The sequence below is a fragment of the Myotis brandtii genome, unplaced genomic scaffold (genome assembly GCF_000412655.1).
Source record: "Myotis brandtii unplaced genomic scaffold, ASM41265v1 scaffold630, whole genome shotgun sequence".
NCBI classification, from domain to species: domain Eukaryota; kingdom Metazoa; phylum Chordata; class Mammalia; order Chiroptera; family Vespertilionidae; genus Myotis; species Myotis brandtii.
In genome coordinates, this window is record NW_005370412.1 from 1,103,531 (window position 1) to 1,123,846 (window position 20,316).

The 20,316-nt window shown below is 50.8% G+C and overlaps 1 protein-coding gene across 1 annotated transcript in view; it reads right to left on the reverse strand.

Moving 5' to 3' along the window:
- CACNA1E (calcium channel, voltage-dependent, R type, alpha 1E subunit) overlaps positions 1 to 20,310 on the reverse strand; it is a 340,306-nt gene extending 319,996 nt beyond the window's left edge. The window contains exon 1 of the mRNA XM_005880270.2: positions 20,056 to 20,310. Within this exon, the coding sequence (XP_005880332.1) occupies positions 20,056 to 20,093 (38 nt within the window). The 5' untranslated portion in view covers positions 20,094 to 20,310. The remainder of the gene's footprint in view (positions 1 to 20,055) is intronic.
- Between the last annotated feature and the right edge of the window lie 6 nt (positions 20,311 to 20,316).

The following is a 20,316-nucleotide window of genomic DNA, read 5'->3' on the forward strand; positions in this document are numbered from 1 at the left end:
GAGACAAGTTAATACACCATACTGTGAATACATAGATTTAACTTTTTAATAGAGTTCTATTTGGATAGGAAGAAGGATCCCCAATGGAATAACAATCAGGTGTTCTCTAGCTCGGGTAACCAGTCCTCAGAGAAGCCTGGATAGTCTTGATATTTGAACCCTGAGACAGCCCTTTCCTCCTGGCACCTGCCAGCAACAGGAGACACAACATCTGGGAAGAACTTAGCCTTGAGAGGTAGCTCTGCCAAACCACCCTACAACACGGGGTAACACCTCAAGCTTAGAAGGCAGTGGCCCAGATTCTGCTGGAATTGAGAGAGGCTCCCCCAGATCCAGTTCTCAAGAACGTTTGGAAGAGGGGTGTGAGTTGGAGAGGGGAAGCACCAGATGCCATTGATTCCAACACAGGCAACTGAAAGTAACACGATGACCCAGTAGGAGCCACAGCCCCACCAGCCACTCAGAAGCGTTTCCCAGGGACACAACTGGCACATGTCATGGTGTCACCCATCCTCTGAGAATGTGCTCCCAATCAAATGACAGGATGCAAGAGTCCCCAAGGGCACAGGTGCCAACGAAGAATGGGGTGAGCAAAGAGAGAAGTTGGACCGAGGCAAATTCATAATTTTTATTTCTGTGCACTTCTTGATTTAGGGAGCCAAGCCAAGGCGTTGTGAACATGAACTGAACATGGCATTGATCATCTTACTAATGCCACCCAAACACCAAGAGCAAAAAGAAGCTGACAGCAGTAAGTCCAAGAATATTGTAGGCGTGTAGCCCCTACAATGAAACAGGGGTCTGCTGTATTAATTAGATCAGCTCTAGTAGCTTTACCATTAGGCCCACTATTCTCACGCGCTCAGAAGCTCAGAATGCAACACTTGGCGTCAAGCAAGCCCAGATCCTACAGCTGGGATCCACTTCGTCCTCCGTTTCCGGCAGAGGCAAAACTCTAGGCTGTGATACAAGGACAGGGTGGCACCTGTGTGGTGACCTCACAGATGCTGAACCAGACTGGCTCCGGCCATACCCTCTACCATCCTGGAAGTACCCCAAAGAACAGTGCAGTCTAGCGAGGTAAATAAGACTGCCCCGTGCCCCAGACTCTGAGCAGTCAGCCCTGCTGGGAGCATATAAGGAGACAGTCTGAAAAAGGATGCCATCTTACCTTGAGAGCCAGCTGCCAGGTGGGCTCCAAGGTGACTGAGTGGTGGTCATTTGCAGAAAGAAGAATATGCAAGCATCCTTACCTCCCTCTTCTTCCTGTGAGTGCTGGGGGTGCTCCGTGTGGTGGGCCAGGAGCGGTATCATCTCCCAAGTTGCTGAGGATTCTCTTTGAACCAATGGAATTCAGGAGCCAATGCAAAGATGCTTCCCCTACACAGATGTCTCCTTGGCGGAACTTGGATGGTCGTTACTGCGTGAACCACTAACACAACAAGTGAGGTGCGGCCGGGGCCAGGTTTGTCAAGTGGGACAGTGTTTAACTTTCTAACTTGGCATATTCCCCGACTCCTACCTGTGTGTGTCAAGGTTACCCCCTGCTTCGTTGAGGGCCCACTGTTCTAAGCAATTCATCGGCCACCCTGGCCAGCGGATACCAGGCGGCCCAACAGAACTTCTGCAGTGAGTTGAGCTGACTTCCTGTGGTGGCAATCCAGTGAGCGTCCGCAGTTACTCCACCATGTCCCCGAGTGGCTTATCAAAGTACTCACCCAACAGAGCTGGCGTCCTCCAGGGCAAGGGAGGACTATGCTATTAAAAAGTAGGGTTTTTCCCTGCAGGGTTTCATGTGGGAGAGCATGAGGAAGGAGAGTCGAAGAGAGGGTTTCCGTTGCGGCAAGGCCCGTGGGGAAGGACAGGAGGAGATTGCCAAGGGGCATTGCAGGTTGAATGAATGACGTGGGGGCTGCCTGGAGAGGCAGAGAAAGGGAAGGGGGAGGATTGCTCCTAGGATTTCGGCTATAGCAACAGGGAAGAATGAGATGGAGAATGTGGGAAGGGAACCAGATATGAGGTGGGATGGGAGGAAGAACAGCTTAAGGAAGATCATATATTTTCTTTATCTTTTTTAAAATACGTTTTTATTGATCATAAGACACATGCTCTCATGTGGGGTGAAATGCCACTATTTGAGCCAACTGGTTCACCACATTTGCCACCTCTTGTGGGGAGATGGGGGTAGAAGAAAGGGGACAGAAGGGTGTGGGAAGATGAGAATGAAGGACATCTGAGTTTATCTGAAGACTAAGAACCAGGACATGACCATGTCCTCACACTCCTTCTGGGATATTACAGAGCCAGGGCGTTCTGTAGCTGGAAGAGGCCTCTGGGTCCCCTGCCATCTGGTGACAGGGGCTGGCCCGCTCCCCACAGAGGAAGTAGGGAGGCAGGCCACTGGGAGGCTCTTTGGGGGCAGCTGGAAAGAGAAGGGTCAAGAACAAGATGGGGAACAAAGAGGAAGTCCTATGCCCTTCACACCTGTGCCCTTCTCCTCTAAAGCAACCCCCTGTCCCTGTGCCACCCTCCAAAAAACAGGAAGCAGAGCTGCTATCCTTACAGCCCTTACAGCGCAGGCCGGAGCCCAGGTCCATGCGGTTCTCATGCTGCGACTGCCTCGCCAGCACAACTGCGAACAAGTAGACATGGCAATTCTGTTTCTGAGCGTGGGACGAGACGAAACAGGCTTCCCTGACTCTCCCCTCCTCCTTTCTTCCATCCCAGGCTGCTTCGCGCTCCCAAAACAGAGGCTCTCCTACCGCCAGCCACTGTCTCTGGCCCCTTTCCTACTGTGCTGCGGGGAATCAGGCAAAGAACACACAGGAGTTTGCCTCCAGCCCAAACACACTTGCAGCTGCCCACAGCTCCCACGTCCATGCAAGCCCAGCAGGGCAGGAGGAGGAAGACAGAGACGGCACTCGGCACATGTGGATCCCTTCCAGGCCCAGCCAGCGGTGAGCTCCTCCATCCAAGGCGATGCCTTGTAAGTTCTGAGCCCAGACCGCACTGTGACCCACGTGCCTGCGTTCACCACGCACTACGGCAGGCAAGCCTAGCGAGCTAGTTTAGGGAGGGAAGAAAAAGAATGGCCACCCCCATTGTGTTCTTTGACTGAGCAGGTATCAACAAACAAATGTCAAGGGCACTGAATCAATAACTTAACCAGTTAATAGTAAAGTGAGGCCTCACCACCGTAAACACAGATTTGGCAGCCTCCCTGGGGACTCGGGAGCCTGCTTTTCCAGACTCGGGGACCAGCTGGGCAGCTTAACATCTGTGGCCCCGGACAGGGCACCTTCTGTGGGGAGCACGGAGTCACCCTGGCCACCAGCAAGCGGTATCAACTTTTTAGGAACCGACCCCGCTCCCTTTTGTCTCTGCCTACCCTGCAGGCATGAGCTCAGACCAATCACTCCCCCGAATTTGGGGGTGTTTCAGTGCCTACTGTTCTCTGGCTGACTGACAGCTTCTTTGACACACATACAACTTCCAGTCCACCTCCTCTGGGCCACCCCTGCCCGGAAGCATTGTGCTGCGCGGCACGTATGGGTATTTGAAAAATTGAAGTAAATTACAATTAATTTCCTTTGAAGAATTTCAAGACACCCGTGGGGAAGCAGGAAGCAGGGCTGGGAATCAGTAATGTAAGGTTTCACTCCTCGGGACGGAAGCTTCTCAGTCTTGGCTCCATCACCTCCTTCTGTGGACACGCACGACATTGTCCCCGTCCCTCCTCCTCCGCACACTCACGCAACCCCCAAAATAGGAAGCCCCACGCTGGAGGCCGTTTTCCAAAGAAAGCTTCTACCTGGTCACAGGTAACTGCCTGAGACTGTGGTCACCAAATCACGCTGAGATAACTGACGTAAAGAACTTCTGAAAAGTATAAAGCGTTCTGTAACTGTAAGTCCTGATTATTTTCTGTTGTTCCTATTGTTGCATAAAGACTTGAATGCCATGTACCACAATCTGTTTACCACGCAGTCTAGAGTGAGCGTTCTGGGCATCTCGCTGGCACAGCCCCTACCTCTGTTCCCTTGCACTTAGTAGGTATGAAACCTATATTTGGGAGACCGGGTGAACTTGAACAGAACTCCACAGAGGTGCTTCTTAAATGGAAAAGATGCTGTCTCCTCGCGAGGATGGGTTTGGCCTTCTTTCAGGAAAGTCTGTTTTAATGCTTTGCACCTGTGACCAGATGGTAGCTAGTACCAGACTGTCTCGCTGGGCTAGACCTGCCTTTTGGGGGGAAAGATGCCTTGATAAGCCTCTTGCCAGGGCAAGCATATCTACGAGGAAAGCTGCCAAGGAAGTGATGTGATTAAAAAGCATCCAGCAAGCGCCGAGAGCCTGTCACTGCCCATCACGGCGCTAGGTGCGGGGGACGCTGAGGTGAGTGCATGCAGCCTGGTCATTAGGGGCTCAGCCTGATAAGCCTTTGCCAGGGCAAGCATATCTACGAGGAAAGCTGCCAAGGAAGTGATGTGATTAAAAAGCATCCAGCAAGCGCCGAGAGCCTGTCACTGCCCATCACGGCGCTAGGTGCGGGGGACGCTGAGGTGAGTGCATGCAGCCTGGTCATTAGGGGCTCAGCCTCTAGACCGGAGAGTGACTGATAGTGCCGAGTGGTTTCACATCATCTGCAACGTCGAGCAATCTGGGAGCAGGCAGGACACAACGTCCAGCCCTAAGGGCCATCTCACAGGCATGGCCTCCACACACTGGTCAGACACAAAAAACAAAGACACCACATTGGGAAAATATACTCTAGTCTTCTGAAATTCATGGGAGAAATATTTCCAATCTGAACCTTCCTTGATTTTATCATGTGATTCTCTGGCCAGGAAATCCCCTGGGAAGAGAGGAGACGTGAGCCCTGACCTGAAGGGTGAAAAGGAATCACCTGCACAGAGAACAGAATGGGAAGTTCCAGGTAAAAGGAACAGACTGTGCCAAGTGGTAAAATGAAGAGCTTAGCATGTGGGAGAAGGAGATGGGCAGGGCCCAGGGGACAGAGGCACAGAGGTGAGGAGCTGGAGCTGGAGGGACAGACGGTGCTCGAAGCAGAGCTTTACGGACCCTGGATGTTCGAATTTTGATGCGACACCAATAGATGTTCAACATACGTGTACAAAATGTTATAGCATGTCCAGAACTCAGAGAAACAATTTACTTTGTAGATTACTAATAACATGTTGAAAAAAAATTCTTGTTCATATTAGAAATAAAAAACTATATCTGGGTAGAAAAATCCCTTAACAAGATACATAGAAATAGAATTTGTATAAAGGAAGGAAATTATAATATTTTACTACAGAAGGTAAGAGAAGTCTTGAATAAATACCATGCTCCAAGATGGAAAAAATAAGTTTTAAAAATGTCCTTTTTACCCAAACCAATTAAAGGTTGTTGCAATTCCCAACAAAGTCCTCATTTTTTCTATTATTACAAAGTGATTCTAAAGTGTACTAAATGGGACTTTGCCTTAGCAGATATTCTAATACATTATAAAGCTAAAAATTAAAACAGCGTGGTAATGAGGAAATAATAGATCAATGGAACTAAACAGAGACAGGAACAGACCCTAATATACAAATTGTAGATGACAATACAGATACCATTAAAAAACAGTGAAGAAAGAAATACTTGTTCAATATACAGGGTACACAAAAGTAGGTTTACAACTGTTCATGTGGAAAATAATACAATAATTAATAAATAATAATATAAGAATAAATCCAGTTTCACATACTCACAACTGTAAACCTACATTTGCCCCACCCTGTATAGTGTTGGGAAAGTTGGTTAACCATTTAGAATAAAGTGGTCAATTATTACCTAAGATCTTAAACCAAAATAAATTCCAGGTGGATTAGGATGTATTTTTTTTAATGTATGTAAAACGTAAATGAATATTCCTCTGGCCTTAAGATGGAGAAGTGTTTTTTAAACATGAAGGCACTGGAATAAACAATATAGATCTTATTCCTTACAAATGTAACACTCCTATATATTAAAAAAAAAAAAGGTTAAAAGAGTAAAAAATAAATTAAGGAAAAATATTTGCAATAACAAAAACTTAATACTTTTAACGTGTAAAGAGTTCTGACAAATCAATAAGAAAAATATTGATTAAAACACCCATTTTAAAAAATGGAGCATGGGACATGAATAAATAATTCAATAAAGAAGATACACAAATGATCGACAAACATCCAATCATTAATAATCAAATAGGATACTAAGTTTATCTAACAATTTTTGTTTTTTCTTTTTCTTTTCTCCTTGCTAATAATCACTATTAGTAAGGGTACAGGAAAATTGTCTCTCACTGCTATTGGAAGTATAAATTGGTGAAAACTTTCAGTAGGGAGCAATGAGATAATTTTATGCAGTCATATCACTTCTAATAATTCCTCCTAAAGAAATACTCAGAACTACAGTCAAAACAGTATGTTCAAGAATGCTCACTGCGGTATCATCCCCCTATAATTCATTCTCCACAGAGCAGCTAAAGAAGTGTTTTTAAAACCTAGAAGGCTTGTCCCCGTGCTGAGCTGGTAAAGGTACCTGTAGCACGTGCTACACATTCCTGTGGTGCAAATACTCTCACTGTGGCGGTTTCAAACCCTGTGATGTCACTCAAGAGTTAGCTGGGAAGGGACAGGCATAATTGGCTCTCAGGAGCCCATGTGAGGCAAGTGACCACTGACTGCGTGTCACTCCAAACAGGAAACCCTCCAGTGGGTGTCATTTCCACTTTGCCATAAAGTCCACACTCCTTGCCCTGCCCACCAAAAAGCTCTCTATGACAGGTGGCCCCTGCCCACCTCCCAGACCCTCCCCACCCGCTCTTTGCTCACTCACTGCTTCTGAATTTTGACTGAACTCTACCAAATTCACACCCACTTCAGAGTCTTCCAACTCACCCTTTCCCAGATCTCCTTGTCATTCAGGTCGCTATTCAGAAAGGTCCTCCCTGACCACCCTACCTGAAGTGGCCACCCCTTTCTTGGTTCAGTATATTATCTGGTTTAATTTTACTCATAGCCCTTGGCATCGCCAGAACTTACGGTGTCTATTTATCTTGTCTCTCCACCAAAATTTAAACTCCATGAGCTCAGACACCTGTCTAAGCATGGCTACCCCGGCACTTAATAAGTACTCAATAAGTATTTGTTGAATATTGATAAATTAGTTTAAAATAGCGAAAAGTTTTAAAACCATGTAAATGCCCAATGATAAGAAAATGATATAACTAATGCTTATTGATCATTTACTATAGGTACAGTGATAAGCACATTATAAGTTCACCTCATTTAATCTGTGCAAAACGCTAAGGGGTGAGCATGTTTCTGATCCCCATTACACAGATGAGGTTAACTCGTCTGCCCAAAGCCACACAGAGCCATCGCGTATTGATCATTTACTATCTAGGTACAGTGATATGCTCACCTCATTTAATCTGTGCAAAACGCTAAGGGGTGAGCATGTTTGTGATCCCCATTACACAGATGAGGTTAACTCGTCTGCCCAAAGCCACACAGAACCATGTAAGTAAATCACACCCAAGGCCCATCAAGGTCCTCTAAGGTTCCAGGGTGGGGAGTGGAGGCTTCCCTTAGACCAATGGGGATAGGAACGTGGACATGCTGGTTGCAGGTGCTCGGCCCGAGCTAAAATATAATACAACTAGAGGCCCAGTGCACAAAATTCATGCACAGGTAGGGTCCCTAGCAGCTGCCGGCTGCTGGCCAGGGCCTTCCTTCATTTCATACCGCCCCCTGGTGGTCAGCGCATGTCATAGCGAGCGATCGAACTCCAGGTCAGTCAAACTCCCGAGGGAACACTTTGCATATTAGGCTTTTATATAGATAGATAGATGATATAGATATAGATATAGATATAGATATAGATATAGATATAGATATAGATATAGAAACTTCCTACTTGTAGTTCCCTTGGTCAAGAGCTCCGTGGGGAGGAAGACTGAGAAGCAGGACAGGAACTAAGTCTACCTGTATCCCTCGCTTAACAACAGCATCATCGCACCAAACTCTCCCCTGAATGTCAACCATCAGCCATTATAAATCAGGGTTTCAAACAACATTGGATAATGTTGTTCTACTGCTCCCAGTATAATGACAAGTAAAAAAAAGCAGGATAGAAAACTATATATTAAAAACAATTTGGGGGGGGGGAAGAAATTAATAACATGTCTGTATGTCACATATAGCAGGATAGAAAAGTATATATTAAAAACAATTTGGGGGCGGAGGGGGAAGAAATTAATAACATGTCTGTATGTCACATATAATGCTAAAAAGACCAGAGGGAAAAACACTCCAAATGTTAGCAGTGTTTGGACTGGAGTAAGTGGATGCTGAGTGATTTTTACTTTCTTCTTTAAACTCTTCCATACTCTCCAATTGTTTCCCAAGGAGTGTGTCTTTGTAATGAGAGAAAAATATGTACCATTACATGTTTGTAAATGGTTGACAATTTTATAGGCAATGGAAACAAGACTGAGAGAACATTAAACTGCCCAGATCAAACAGGGCTGGGAGGCAGCACCCAGGGCTTCCCCAGGGCCAGGCAAAGACCAGACGCGAGGGACCAGGCTTCACACGCTTCATCTGGGGAAAAGCAGGGAGGAAACAGATGAAGGTGAAGAATAATGACGGGCGGGTTACATGTCAAGGGTTGTTCCCTCCCTCCACCTCGGAAGGGAGGTAAATTCTGGGGTAGCAGGGAGGAAACAGATGAAGGTGAAGAATAATGACGGGCGGGTTACATGTCAAGGGTTGTTCCCTCCCTCCACCTCGGAAGGGAGGTAAATTCTGGGGTAGGATCATTTTTTAGGTCCTGGGACCCAATTCCAATGTGTGTGTGGGAAGAACAATCCTCAGGCCTCCAGCTGGATGGCCTACAAGTCAACGCAGTTCTCACACTTTCAACCAGGAGACAGCATCCGATTCCACAGGTGCAGGGAGGAAACAGGTGAAGGTGAAGAATAATGATGGACAGGTTACACGTCAAGGGTCATTCCCTCCCTCCACCTCAGAAGGGAGGTCAATTCCAGGGTAGGATCATTTTTTAGGTCCAGGGACCCAATTCCAATGTGTGTGTGGGAAGAATGATCCTCAGGCCACCAGCTGGATGGCCTAAAGTCAATGCAGTTCTGACACTTTCAACCAGGAGACAGCATCCGATTCCACAGGTTAGGGGTTCAGTCCCACAAGACACCCCCTCAGCCCTCCCACTTCAGATGCCGTGACAAATCCAGGCTGTTGCCTGTGCTTCTGACCATCAGAGGTTCCCATGGCCCCCTCCTCGGGTTGGATTGATCTGCAACAGCAGCTCACAGACTTGGAGAAACAATTTACTTCCTAGACGCCAGGCTGTGAGCAACACAACAGGTCTGCCTAATTCCAAGGACTCTCAGCTTTCACTATGCTGGGCGCACCTGCAGGGAGCCAGGGGGCAGAGATCCTCACAGGCCAAGGTGAGGAGAGACTCAGACCTCCACCGAGAGGCTCCAACCAAGAGGCGCCAACCGTCTGTACAGGTGTGGGGAGAGCTCGGAGCAGAGAGGCAAGCACTCAGGGGAGCAAGTCCCCGCTGGTGTTCCAGAAGGTTCTGGCCAGGCCCTGTGCCTCTGCTCAGGGGCGAGGCTGGGCTGCAGGGATGGTGGGACTCGATGCCCTCCCTCTGCGTGGTGCCCAAGCAGCCAGGCCAGCAGCCCCACCGCAGCATAGTGGATGCTGTGACGTGCCTGTCTCCCCAGGACAGCAGGGCCTATGCCCCAGCCGCCAGCACGCTGTTGGCACAGAGGCCATGGCTGTCAGTCGCCTGGGAACTGCCCCGGCTGAGGCTGGCCACCTGCACCAAGGCCATGACACCTGGTGGGACAGTCTGCACACAATGACTGGCCAATGAGGGAAAAGAAAGGCCTGGCCTCTTTGATGCAACTGAGGACGACTCTGAAAAGGCATTCAAGCTTCAGAGTCCCCAACCGCCCCACCATGAGGTCACCCGAGGTCTTCGTTGTGATGCATCACAGTCCAACTTCTCCCTCTGCCCAACCCTGCTTCCTCCCTTCCTCTCTCCAGGCGTTGATCCCGAGAGCCCCCCAGTACACATCTGCCACGCTCACCCCTGTCTCCCAGCCTGTGTCCGGGAGTCCAGTCTGTGAGAAGCAGGCTCGCCCTCCCTGCGGGGATGGGGGTGGGGGGGGTAGGTGTCCTGGGCATGGGGGACAGAGGAGAGTCTGACACAGCCTGGTCCTCGGTGCCCGTGGCCCAGTGGAGGAGGAAGCGGCACCTGCACCCCGGCCCAGAGGAGGTGGCTCTGCGTTTGGACTCATGGCCCCAAAGTGGCTCCACGGCCCACCTGGGGAGCATGGGGAGGAGGCTGAGTCCCAGCCAGGCGGCCGGAAAGGTTTCATCTGGGTCCATCTGTCCACCAGCTTGCAAACATGGAAAAGGGTGATTTTTATTTGACGGGTGTTTGCCTCCATTACAGACTAAGATGAGCTCTAGATAAGAAGGGATGAAGGAACTGAGGCCCAGAGAGGTGAGGTGACTGACCCAACACCACCCAGCCTGCAGGGGCCAGAGTTGGGATGGAAACAGCAGCTGGCCCTACAACCTGTGCCCTTGACCACAGCAGTGGGGGTGCCACCTCCAACCCACAGTGCAAGCAGCGCCCAGAGAGGTGAAGAGGCGTGGCCAGGCCCAATGGTGGCAGCTTCCCTACAGAACCTCCCTAGAGCAACCCGACGTCAGCCGGCGCCGTGCACTGCCAGGCCTCACGTTACACACCCTGGAGTGTGTGCTGGGAAGGAGGGCCGTGGGGTGGGAATGGTACTTGTGTGCAGTGATCTTCCTGGGCCTCCTCCCCCGAGAGGGAGCCTGTGGCTTGAAGGCTCCTCCCTGAGACAACTCCACCCAACACAGCTGGGCACGTACCATTCCCCTGCGGCAGAACCGGGATCGCTAACCTGCCATGTGGGCCGGAGAGCAGCACCTGCCATTGGCACCACCTGGACACTGACCCCCATGCCGGCCCCCACCCGGCCCGTTCCCATGGGCTCCCTCCACCAGGCAGCACGCAGGGTTCCCTGGAGGAACTTCTGAACTCAGCAAGCCTCTGGCCAGGCCGCCCCCAGCCCACCCAGGGAGGCTCCGGGGCTCTCCCCTCAGCGCCGGATGCCACAAGCTGGGCCACACGCGTCCCTGAAGCGTGGCTCTGGCTCGGGATGAAACCGAAGCTGCCAGCGTGCTCATTAGCGAGCCTGAGAGGTGAGGTATGCCGGCTGACAATTAATGACTCCATCGCTCTGTTTCCTGCTGGCAGATTATTAATTCATGGGGCCTCTCAGAGGGGCCGGAGAGAGAACACAGGCTGCGAAAGTTCACATTTCAATCTGAGGCCGAGATGACAGGAGGGGTGTTGGGGAGAGGCGCCAGTCCTCAGGGGCGAGGGCATGGTGTGGGCAGCCCTCCTCCGCAGCAGCCGCTTCCAGGACTCTGTCCTAGAGAACTAAAGGCACAAGGGGGCAGGCCCGGTGGAATGACAAAGCCAGCAGAAGCTCCCCTGGGGAGCGGTGGCGTGAATAACGGCAGGTCAGCGCTAAGGAACACTGGGCAGCATTAAAGAGACGGGTGGACATCTTTCCAGAGCTGCCAAGGAGACAGTGCTAATTTTTTAAAAGCAAAAGAATAAAAGAAAAATGCAGACCTATATGTCTAATATGATTGTCACAACGGTGCCCAGGACACAGTGTTAATTTTTTTAAAAGCAAAAGAATAAAAGAAAAATGCAGACCTATATGTCTAATATGATTGTCACGACAGATGGAAAAGGAGGCACAAGTCTTTTTCCAGCTTAAGTAAGAAATGTGAGAAAGAGAGGAACCACCATGGATGACGTGGACTTGACCTCAGTGTACCCAGGTCAGGTATGTCAGGCCGCCTCCAGGAGCACTGGCCCCGAGTACCAAGTATCTCTGCTCTCTATGAACAGAAAGGGAATTTACCTAACTCCTCCCTGTACGCTCCATAAACTTGGGAAGGGACGTAGGCTTCCTGTCTCTAAGGTCAGCAGGCAGTGAGGTGACAGTCTGACAGGAGCAGTGGGCTGGGTACCGGGATGTGTGCAGCACTAAAGAGGGTCTGCACAGAGGTCCCAGGTAAAGGACAGAGGGAGGGAGGGAGGGAGGGAAGGGACCAAACGTTCCCAGCTCTGCATTTATTCATTCCTTCTCCACTTTGTGGGCTTTGAAGAGAAAAAGAGGAAGGGGGGGGGCGGAGGGAGAGGGAGAGAGAGACCAACAGCAGAAGAGAAAAAAGACGGGCAGATCGGGTAGGAGTGGGCCCGGAGCAGTCCTCCCCAGGGTGCCGGGCTGAGAGGAGGCGCAGCCACGGGAAACAGCAGAGTCTAAAGAGCACAGTTGACTGACTGCATGGCCTGGGCGATGCACTTCTTTCTCTGTGCCTCACTTTCTCATCTGAACACTCAACGAAAAATTATGTGAGATCGTGTTTTTAAAGATCTTGTTTATCGCAGTGTCTGGAATAATGCAGGTACAGTGTGTGTGTGTGTGTGTGTGTGTGTGTGTGTGTGTGTGTGTGTTCATTCTTCAGCACTGAGTATTTCTTTTTCTACATGTGTCATCCATTCAGTGACATCTGAAGAAAACCACCCTAGGCTCATCTCCAACCATGCGTCCAGGTGAGCTCTTGGGAAGCCCTGGATGAGACTGGAATCCCCAGGTTCTCACCCTGCTCTGCAAGGCCCTTCCACCTTCTGGCTTCTGTGTCCTTACCTCGGACATGATGGGTGACCACTAGGCTACTCCTGGGTTCCAGCTAGGTAACATTCTGTGAAAAGCTTCCATGTGAGACATGGTGGGTGTAGTTCGCAGAAATGGCCACTTGGGGGCACCATGAAACAAGAAAAAATTTATCGAGAAAAAGAGGGAGAGTGGGACAAATTGTGCAGCTCACACTAGAGGGCGCCACTTTTTCCATTTTCTTCTAAAAGGTGGCTTAGGGAGAAGAATCTCTTCATATCTTGACATGTTGGGGAGGCTGAACAGTCTCCTTCTGAAGATACTCAGGCATGGCCCATGCCAGCCGAATGGAGGTGGCAGGGGTAGGGAAGAGGAGAGACTGGCTCACCAGCCCCTCAAAACAGGGATAGGACTCTAATGGTGCCATAAAAGCAAAGCACAGACATGGACTGGACACATGGGCCCATCAGGACTGAGCGCCAGGCTGCAGTCACAAACTCTCCTCCCCTGCCCCTCGTCCTTGGTGTGACCTTGAAGGTAAAAACCAGGAGAACAGAGAAACACTTGACCCTGCTGAGCCCTGGCTCCGGGCACCATGCTCTGGAGAAATGGAGACACTTCTGCTTTCTCTAGGGCCATCCAGTGGCTTCGGGAAGGAGCACAGGTGAGAGTCACCAGGCAGTGAGACAGTGAGCGAGAGAGCGAGGGGCTGGGCGCCAGCCCAGGAAGCACACTGTTCATCTCCCCACCACGCGTATCCTATTCTCTAGGGGAAGCTTTTATACAACTGCCAGGAGGTTTGAAGGAGGGAAAGCGGTAGAGAAAGGACAGTCACTGGGGACCAGACCTAGAAAAAGACCCTGTTTTCAAATCCAGGAAAAGGACAGAAGAAGAAATTCAAAGATGTGTGGTGACGTTCCCCCCAAAGGCCCATCATAAAGCCAGTCTCCAAGAGTCACCTGAACTGTGTCACTTGCCAGGGGGAAGCCCAGTTGTCTGGATTCTCAGTGGCTTCCTGTTCTGCTCAGAATCCTAAGACGGCAGGGCATACGCTCCAGGTCCCTTCTTGGCTCTGTTCTCAAACGTGGAGTTGGCTGGTGATAACCGCGTTGCAGGCGCACGATTCCTGTGTTCCCCGGGCAAATGCTCAGGTTTCTGCAAGTCTGTCCTCCTACACCCCGGAGAGCCTGAAACACCTCATCTCTGAGCTGGGGGCTGGACCTTCCAGGGCTGCAAACTTGGGTGCCTAAGTCACACTTAGATGCTGGTCCTCAGTGAATGAGCCCTGTCTAAGGCAGTGGGGAGTGGTGGGGACTGCAGTGATGTGGAGGTTTCTGCTCCCCTAAAAGCACTGACTCATTACCATGTGCCGGTCACTGTGTGTTTCCTCATTTGATCCCAAGAGCAGCTGGGACCCCCATACAAGCTGATCCCAGCCCCGACTGCCCGCTCTGCGCCATGGGCTTCTGCGCCCCCTGAGGCCCTGCCGTAGAGACAGCGATGGCAAGTGGCAGGGTCCCGAATGTGAGGAGGGAGACATCAGGAGAAAACAGCCAAACACAGGACTACGTATTTGACATGCTCTTCAAAGCAATTCAAAAGGCTCGCTGGGGTCGCTCACAGAGGAGGAAAACGAGGTCAGAGAGTTTGAATATTCTTCCCAAGGCTGAATAATATGGTCCAGTGGTGATCAAACAAAGGTGTGAAGGAGGACGGAGCCCAAACAACCTGGTTTTCACACCCAGGGGCTGACCTGCTCTAGACCTAGGCCCCTGGTGTCCTGAGCTCCCTGGAGAGACCTGGCAGTATGTCTTGGGGCTGTCATAGGTGGGGTGAGCATCTATATCGTATTCATAACCACCCCAACTGCTTGTTTAGCATTCACTCACTCACTCATTCATTCATTCACAAGTACTCACAGAGAGTCTAGGTGCCAGGCACTGCTCCCAGCACTGGAGCTACTGGACAAGGTTATGTGACACTTCCACTCTTATAGAGGAGACAGTCAATTGCACAGGGCAATGTGACCCAGAGTTACCAGCTGCCCATTTTAGACTATGTGGTGAAGGGCAACCTCTCTGAGGGGGTAGCGTTTAAGCCGAGGTCTCAGTGACAAGAATGGAACAACCTTGTTAAGAGCTGGAGAAAGAACGTTCCAGGCAGAGGGAGGAGCCAGGGCAGAGACACAGCAGGCTAGGCCTGGCCGGGAAGAAGGTCAGTAAGCAGAAGTATAGGGAGCAAGGGAGAGAGCCATAGCGGTGAGGTCAGGAGCCACTCAAAGACCACGTGGTATAGGCTTGTGAGCCAGGGAAGGGGGCTGGGATTTTTCTCTGAGTGCAAAGAAAATTACGTCACAGATACTTGATTTATATTGTTCTCAAATGTCCCTGTCTATTGTGTGAACAGACACATTCCTGGTTACAGAGAAGCAAAGATGTAAGGAGAGATGCCAATTAGGAGGCCATTGCAATGGCTTAGAAGAGAAGGCAGCCGTGCGGATGAGAAGTGTCCAGATTTGGAATATGTTTGGGAGATGTGTTGACAGGGCTTGCTGACTGATCAGAAGTGGGGGGAAGGGAAAGAGAGAAATAAAGGATAATGAGAATCTTTGGCCTGAGCACCTGGGTAGATGGGGAGGTCTGAGGGGGCCAGGTTGGGTCAGTAGAGGACCAAGAGCTTTGCTTTAGCCAAGCTAAGCTTTAGATGCTGATTGGACCACAGCGTGAAGATGCCAGGCTAGCATCTGGCTACAAAAGTCAGGGTTCTTAAGAAATCCACCTTTGGGAATCATCTACAGATACGTGGACCTGCTTGAGGTCACCCAGGAAGATGGGGCAGGAAGAGCAGGGGCCCTGGATAACCCCGAGGTTCACCAGCATTTTGAGGACCCACGCCAGCATATGTGATCGAATGAATGTGGTCACAGTTGGCAGCACACCTGCAAGGTAAGTACTATTGCCCATCTCCACTCTAAACAGGGAGAGAGGTCCCAGGGTTTACAGGTAGCACTGCTAGAATCAAGCCCAACTGCTATGAACTGGGTTCCCGCCATTTGCTGAGCGCTGTGTCGTCACACAGGGGCTACTGACCTGGGCAGAAAGTCCCAGGGGAACGAGATAGGCGTTGACGTCAGAGGTTCCTGATGTGAATCCTCTCTAAGGTGTGTGATACTGCGTGAGGACTGCGACTCATCAAGCCTGAGTTTCCTAGTGTGTAAAGTCACGTGGTGTGTTTTCATCTTGCAAATACCTATTAAGTGTCTATTATGTGCTGGGCAGTGCTGTAAGTGACAGAGACACAATGGGGAGCAGGCACGCTTCTCTGCTTCGCAGTCTGGTAGAGGATACAGATGTGTAAACAGGCAATTACAAGAGTGTGATAAGTACTGATTACCGAGCCACCGCTTCCCACTTGATAGAGTAAGTTTTGCCAACCTACGCAGTCTTACAAGTTGCACAGAATTTCCTTTCTTCCAAATCCATACGCAGTAAGGGTCCCAGGTGAGATGTTTCTAGTCTTTATAATTTCCATTATAATATGCCACGCATGCAAAGCCCCTAGCACATAGCCAGTAGATGGTGGCAGTCGTCATGACGACCTGGGTCTTTCAACCTAGCACCACCTGTAACGTTGAGGCCTACTTTTCCTTCCTGTAAATTAGGAAGTATAACAGCTAGTTCACAGGGTCATTGAAAGGGCCAGGTGAGGAAGTACATATGAAAACATTTTACAAGCTGAACGGAATTATGTTAAAATACCAATAACACATGGTTTCATGCCCACTTGCTAAAACTAAAAACTTAGCACACAAGGGATACTTCCTGCTAGCCGAGAGGTCTGTAACCCGCACACGGGGCCAGAGGAAATCTATTAAAAAGGTTCTTTGGTCCGGCCAGTGTGGCTCAGCAGTTGAGCTTCGACCTATGAAGCAGGAGGTCACCGGTTCGATTCCCAGTCAAGGCACATGCCCGGGTTGTGGGCTTGATCCCCAGTAGGGGGCATGCAGGAAGCAGCCCATCAATGATTCTCTCTCATCATTCTATCTCTCTCTCCCTCCCCCTTCCTCTCTGAAATCAATAAAAAAAACTTACTGGGTTGTTGTTGGGCTTTTGAAGGTTCTTTGGGAAATCCCAGCCTGCACAAGGAAGCCTGCTTTGCCTGAGTTACCTCCAGTAAAAAACACCCTTCCCGTGAGGCTCCTCCTCCCCTCTCACCTCCTCCCACTACCAGCTTTGCTCCCCCCTGCCCCCCTGCCCAAGGCACCAAATGCTGGAAACCTCCCAGGCTGGGTCCTCGTCTGCTTTGTGCATCACCAGAGTCCCGAGTCGGTGCTAGGGAGGCAGGATTTGTAAAGCTGCCGGGTGTGCCGTGGGCTGTCAGCTGTGTGGGCGGTGAGTGGGCCCTGGGGTTGGGGGGGCAGAGACACTGACAGAGAATCCTTCCTGATTTCCTACTGTGACTGCCCCGTCCCCGTGCAGAGGATCCGTCTATAGAACAAAAGTCAGAGAAGCCAGAGGCAGGAGACAGAAGAGAGAAGGCTCCGTGGTATGCAGTAGGCACAGGGTCCTGAGCAGCGCTGAAGGGGCAGAGGACAGACGCCCCACGCCCCCTGCTGACTGTTCAGGTGAAGGCCCAGGACACTCAGCTGCCTCTTTCCCTGGAAGCCAGCTGGCTGGAGCAGGTCTCAACCCGCCTCGGTGCACTTATTTCCTCGTTCTTAAAACAAGTGTTTATTGTGAGCCAACTACATACGAGGCATTGTTCTGTATGCTGCTTTCAAGAAGCTTACACTTCAGCCCTGGCCCGGCCACCTCGCATTTTCTTTTCACCCCACTGCACTGGCCCTGGCCCGTCACCCTCTGACACTGCTCCCATGGTCGCCTCCGTGTTGCCAGACCAGCCTTCCTTCCCCATCCTCATGATATCTTCCCTCTCAGCAGCATCCCACATGCATGGCTGTGATGAGCATGCTCCTCTTTCACGTCTTTGTCCCTGTCCTCTCGGGCTTTCCTCTGACCTCCCGGCCACTCCTTCCTAACCTCTACATGGCTCCTTCACCAGGGCCACTGGTTTCCATGGTTACACTGAGGAAGGTTGATCTGGTCATTGGTCTGTCTGCCCTGCTCCAGCTTCTCATGGACTTACCCAGGTGAAAACACAGTTTCCCAACCATCCCCATCACCACCCCATGTAGGCAGCTGCTGTTAGACTACATATCCTTCAACTAGCAAACGTTTAACTTAGAGAAAGGCGTCAGAGCTATTCACATAGTGCCAGTGGTGGTGAAGCTAGTTTTTCAGGGAGGACTGTAGGCATTCTCGAGTTAGGCCATATGACACATGGAGTGACAGGAAGAATGTGCAAGACAGTCTCTGGCCTCGAGTTGTCTTCCTGAGAGTCCTTGACAAGACGTAGGTGTATACAAATATAGTGCTTCTGAATATAAAGAAATCCCAACCGTCAGAGCTGCATGGGATTCAAATGATCATCCACGTCCTCCTATTCGTTTTCAAAGCCACGATGAGGTGACTTACTCGAGGTCACACCACTGAATGGCCCTGGGAATGAGAACCCCAGCCAGTGCTCTTGCCATGGCATCTCAATGGGTGGTTGAGACAAGAAGTTAAGGGCTATGGGAACTGGAATAAAAGGCCCTACGTCATTGTGGTTAAAAGCATGGATTCTAGAACCAGACTGCCAGGGTTCAAATCATGAATCAATGACAAATCACAGCAACAATGCAGCAAGTCCTGGAGTGACCTGGGAAAGTCACTGAACTCCTCTGTGCCTCACTGTTTAAATGTGGACCATCGTTATACTACCTCACAGGAATGGTGAGGATTAACATCTATATATATAAAAGCCAAGCGACCGGAATGACCAGAATGACCCACCGTTAGGATGTGCACTGTGGCAGCCAACCAATTCGATCGGGGCCCTGATTGGCACCTCCCAACCTCCTGTGGCCCCTTCCCCAGGCCAGCTCCACCCCCAATTGGCCACCCCACACCCCAATCGGCCCCCCAACCCTGATGAGGGCGGGGCCAGCAGGCCAACTGCCTGCAGCCCCTCCCCCCAGCCAGCCCGGCCTGATTGTTCCCCATTAGGGCAGGCTGGCTGGATCCCACCCATGTATGAATTTGTGCACCGGGCCTCTAGTGAGTTAATAATATAGGTAAGGGGCTTAGAATGCTGTTGGCACTTAGAGAGAGCTGGTAAGGTTTTATAGACTAACGGCTCTGGGAAATGAACAACAGGAAAGAAGGTTTGTTGAGATCTGTGTGGGTGCCCAGTGACTCTCTGAATCCCAGGATTCGGGCACGCATCCGGGCTCAGTGAATGAACGAATGAACTAACACACAGCACAGACTAATACCCACAGGGAAAGACCACCAGAGGCCAGCTCGTTGCCTCCTGTCCACTGGAACCATGTAGGTGGGTTCCAGCATGACCACCATGATCAAAAAGCACCTGTTGCTAGTTTCTTTGCCCTTGATGGCATCTCACAGCTCAACAATCTAAGGCAGGAGGCGAAAAACACATACAGACCACAGGACACGCAAACACGCAGAATAAACACTGGCACCCAAAGGACAAAACAAAGCCCTGAGGTGTGGGATAAACCTGGGGAGGCTGGGAATTAAAGGAAATATTATCTCCCTTCAATGTACGACTCCTGGGAATAAAAGCCCAAGTTCTCAACAGGCACAAATTAGGTGAAAGGCGGCCAAAGACAGAACATAGATCCTTTTGCTCTGTACAAAAAGATCAGAGGTAAAGTTACAGGCGTGGATCTTGGTCAATCTTTTCCATCCACTGAAGACTGGCCCCAAAATGTAATCCTTCACCCAAGGATGACATCAAAAACAGCAGGGTCAGCAGCAGCTCCAGAGGAAAGACGAGATAGATGACTCTCATTTTGGTGGCTTCTCCGAGGTTTACAGAGCTCCTCTTTTCAGGGAAGTCAGTGTGAAACAGACCCCCGTCCTTTCTCCATGGCTCTTAGTAAACTAGGTGTGTTTTGGGGAACAAGCTTGATTCACCCCATCTGACAGGCGTTGACCTACAGCTGGTTAGTGACATGGGGGCTGCCCGCAGGGGCCTCTTTAGAGACACACGCATCTGTCTCGCTGGGCCCTTTTCCAAGGGAACCCCCCCGACCTGATCCCAGGCAGGGCCTTGCCCACTGCCGCTCCTCCCTGGCTGCCCAGCTGGGCCGCTCCCCAACCCGACCCCCGCGCCCCCAGAGTACTCACTCCCACTCCTTGCGCCGGGCCTGCGGGGTGCTCTGCATCTTGTGCGCCTCGTGGGCCTTGATGATGTCGCGCTGCTCGATGAGGCCCCCACGCCTCCGCTTTATCACGTCCGGGCTCACGGGGAGGAAGGGGCTGGAGCCGCCCTCCCAGCCTGGGCCCTCGCCCTCCTGCACCGGGAAGAAGTTGTCGAAGCCGGAGGCGGCGGTGTGCGGGGAGGCCGGCAGTATGCCCACTTCCTCCGAGGCGTCGGCCTCGAGCAGG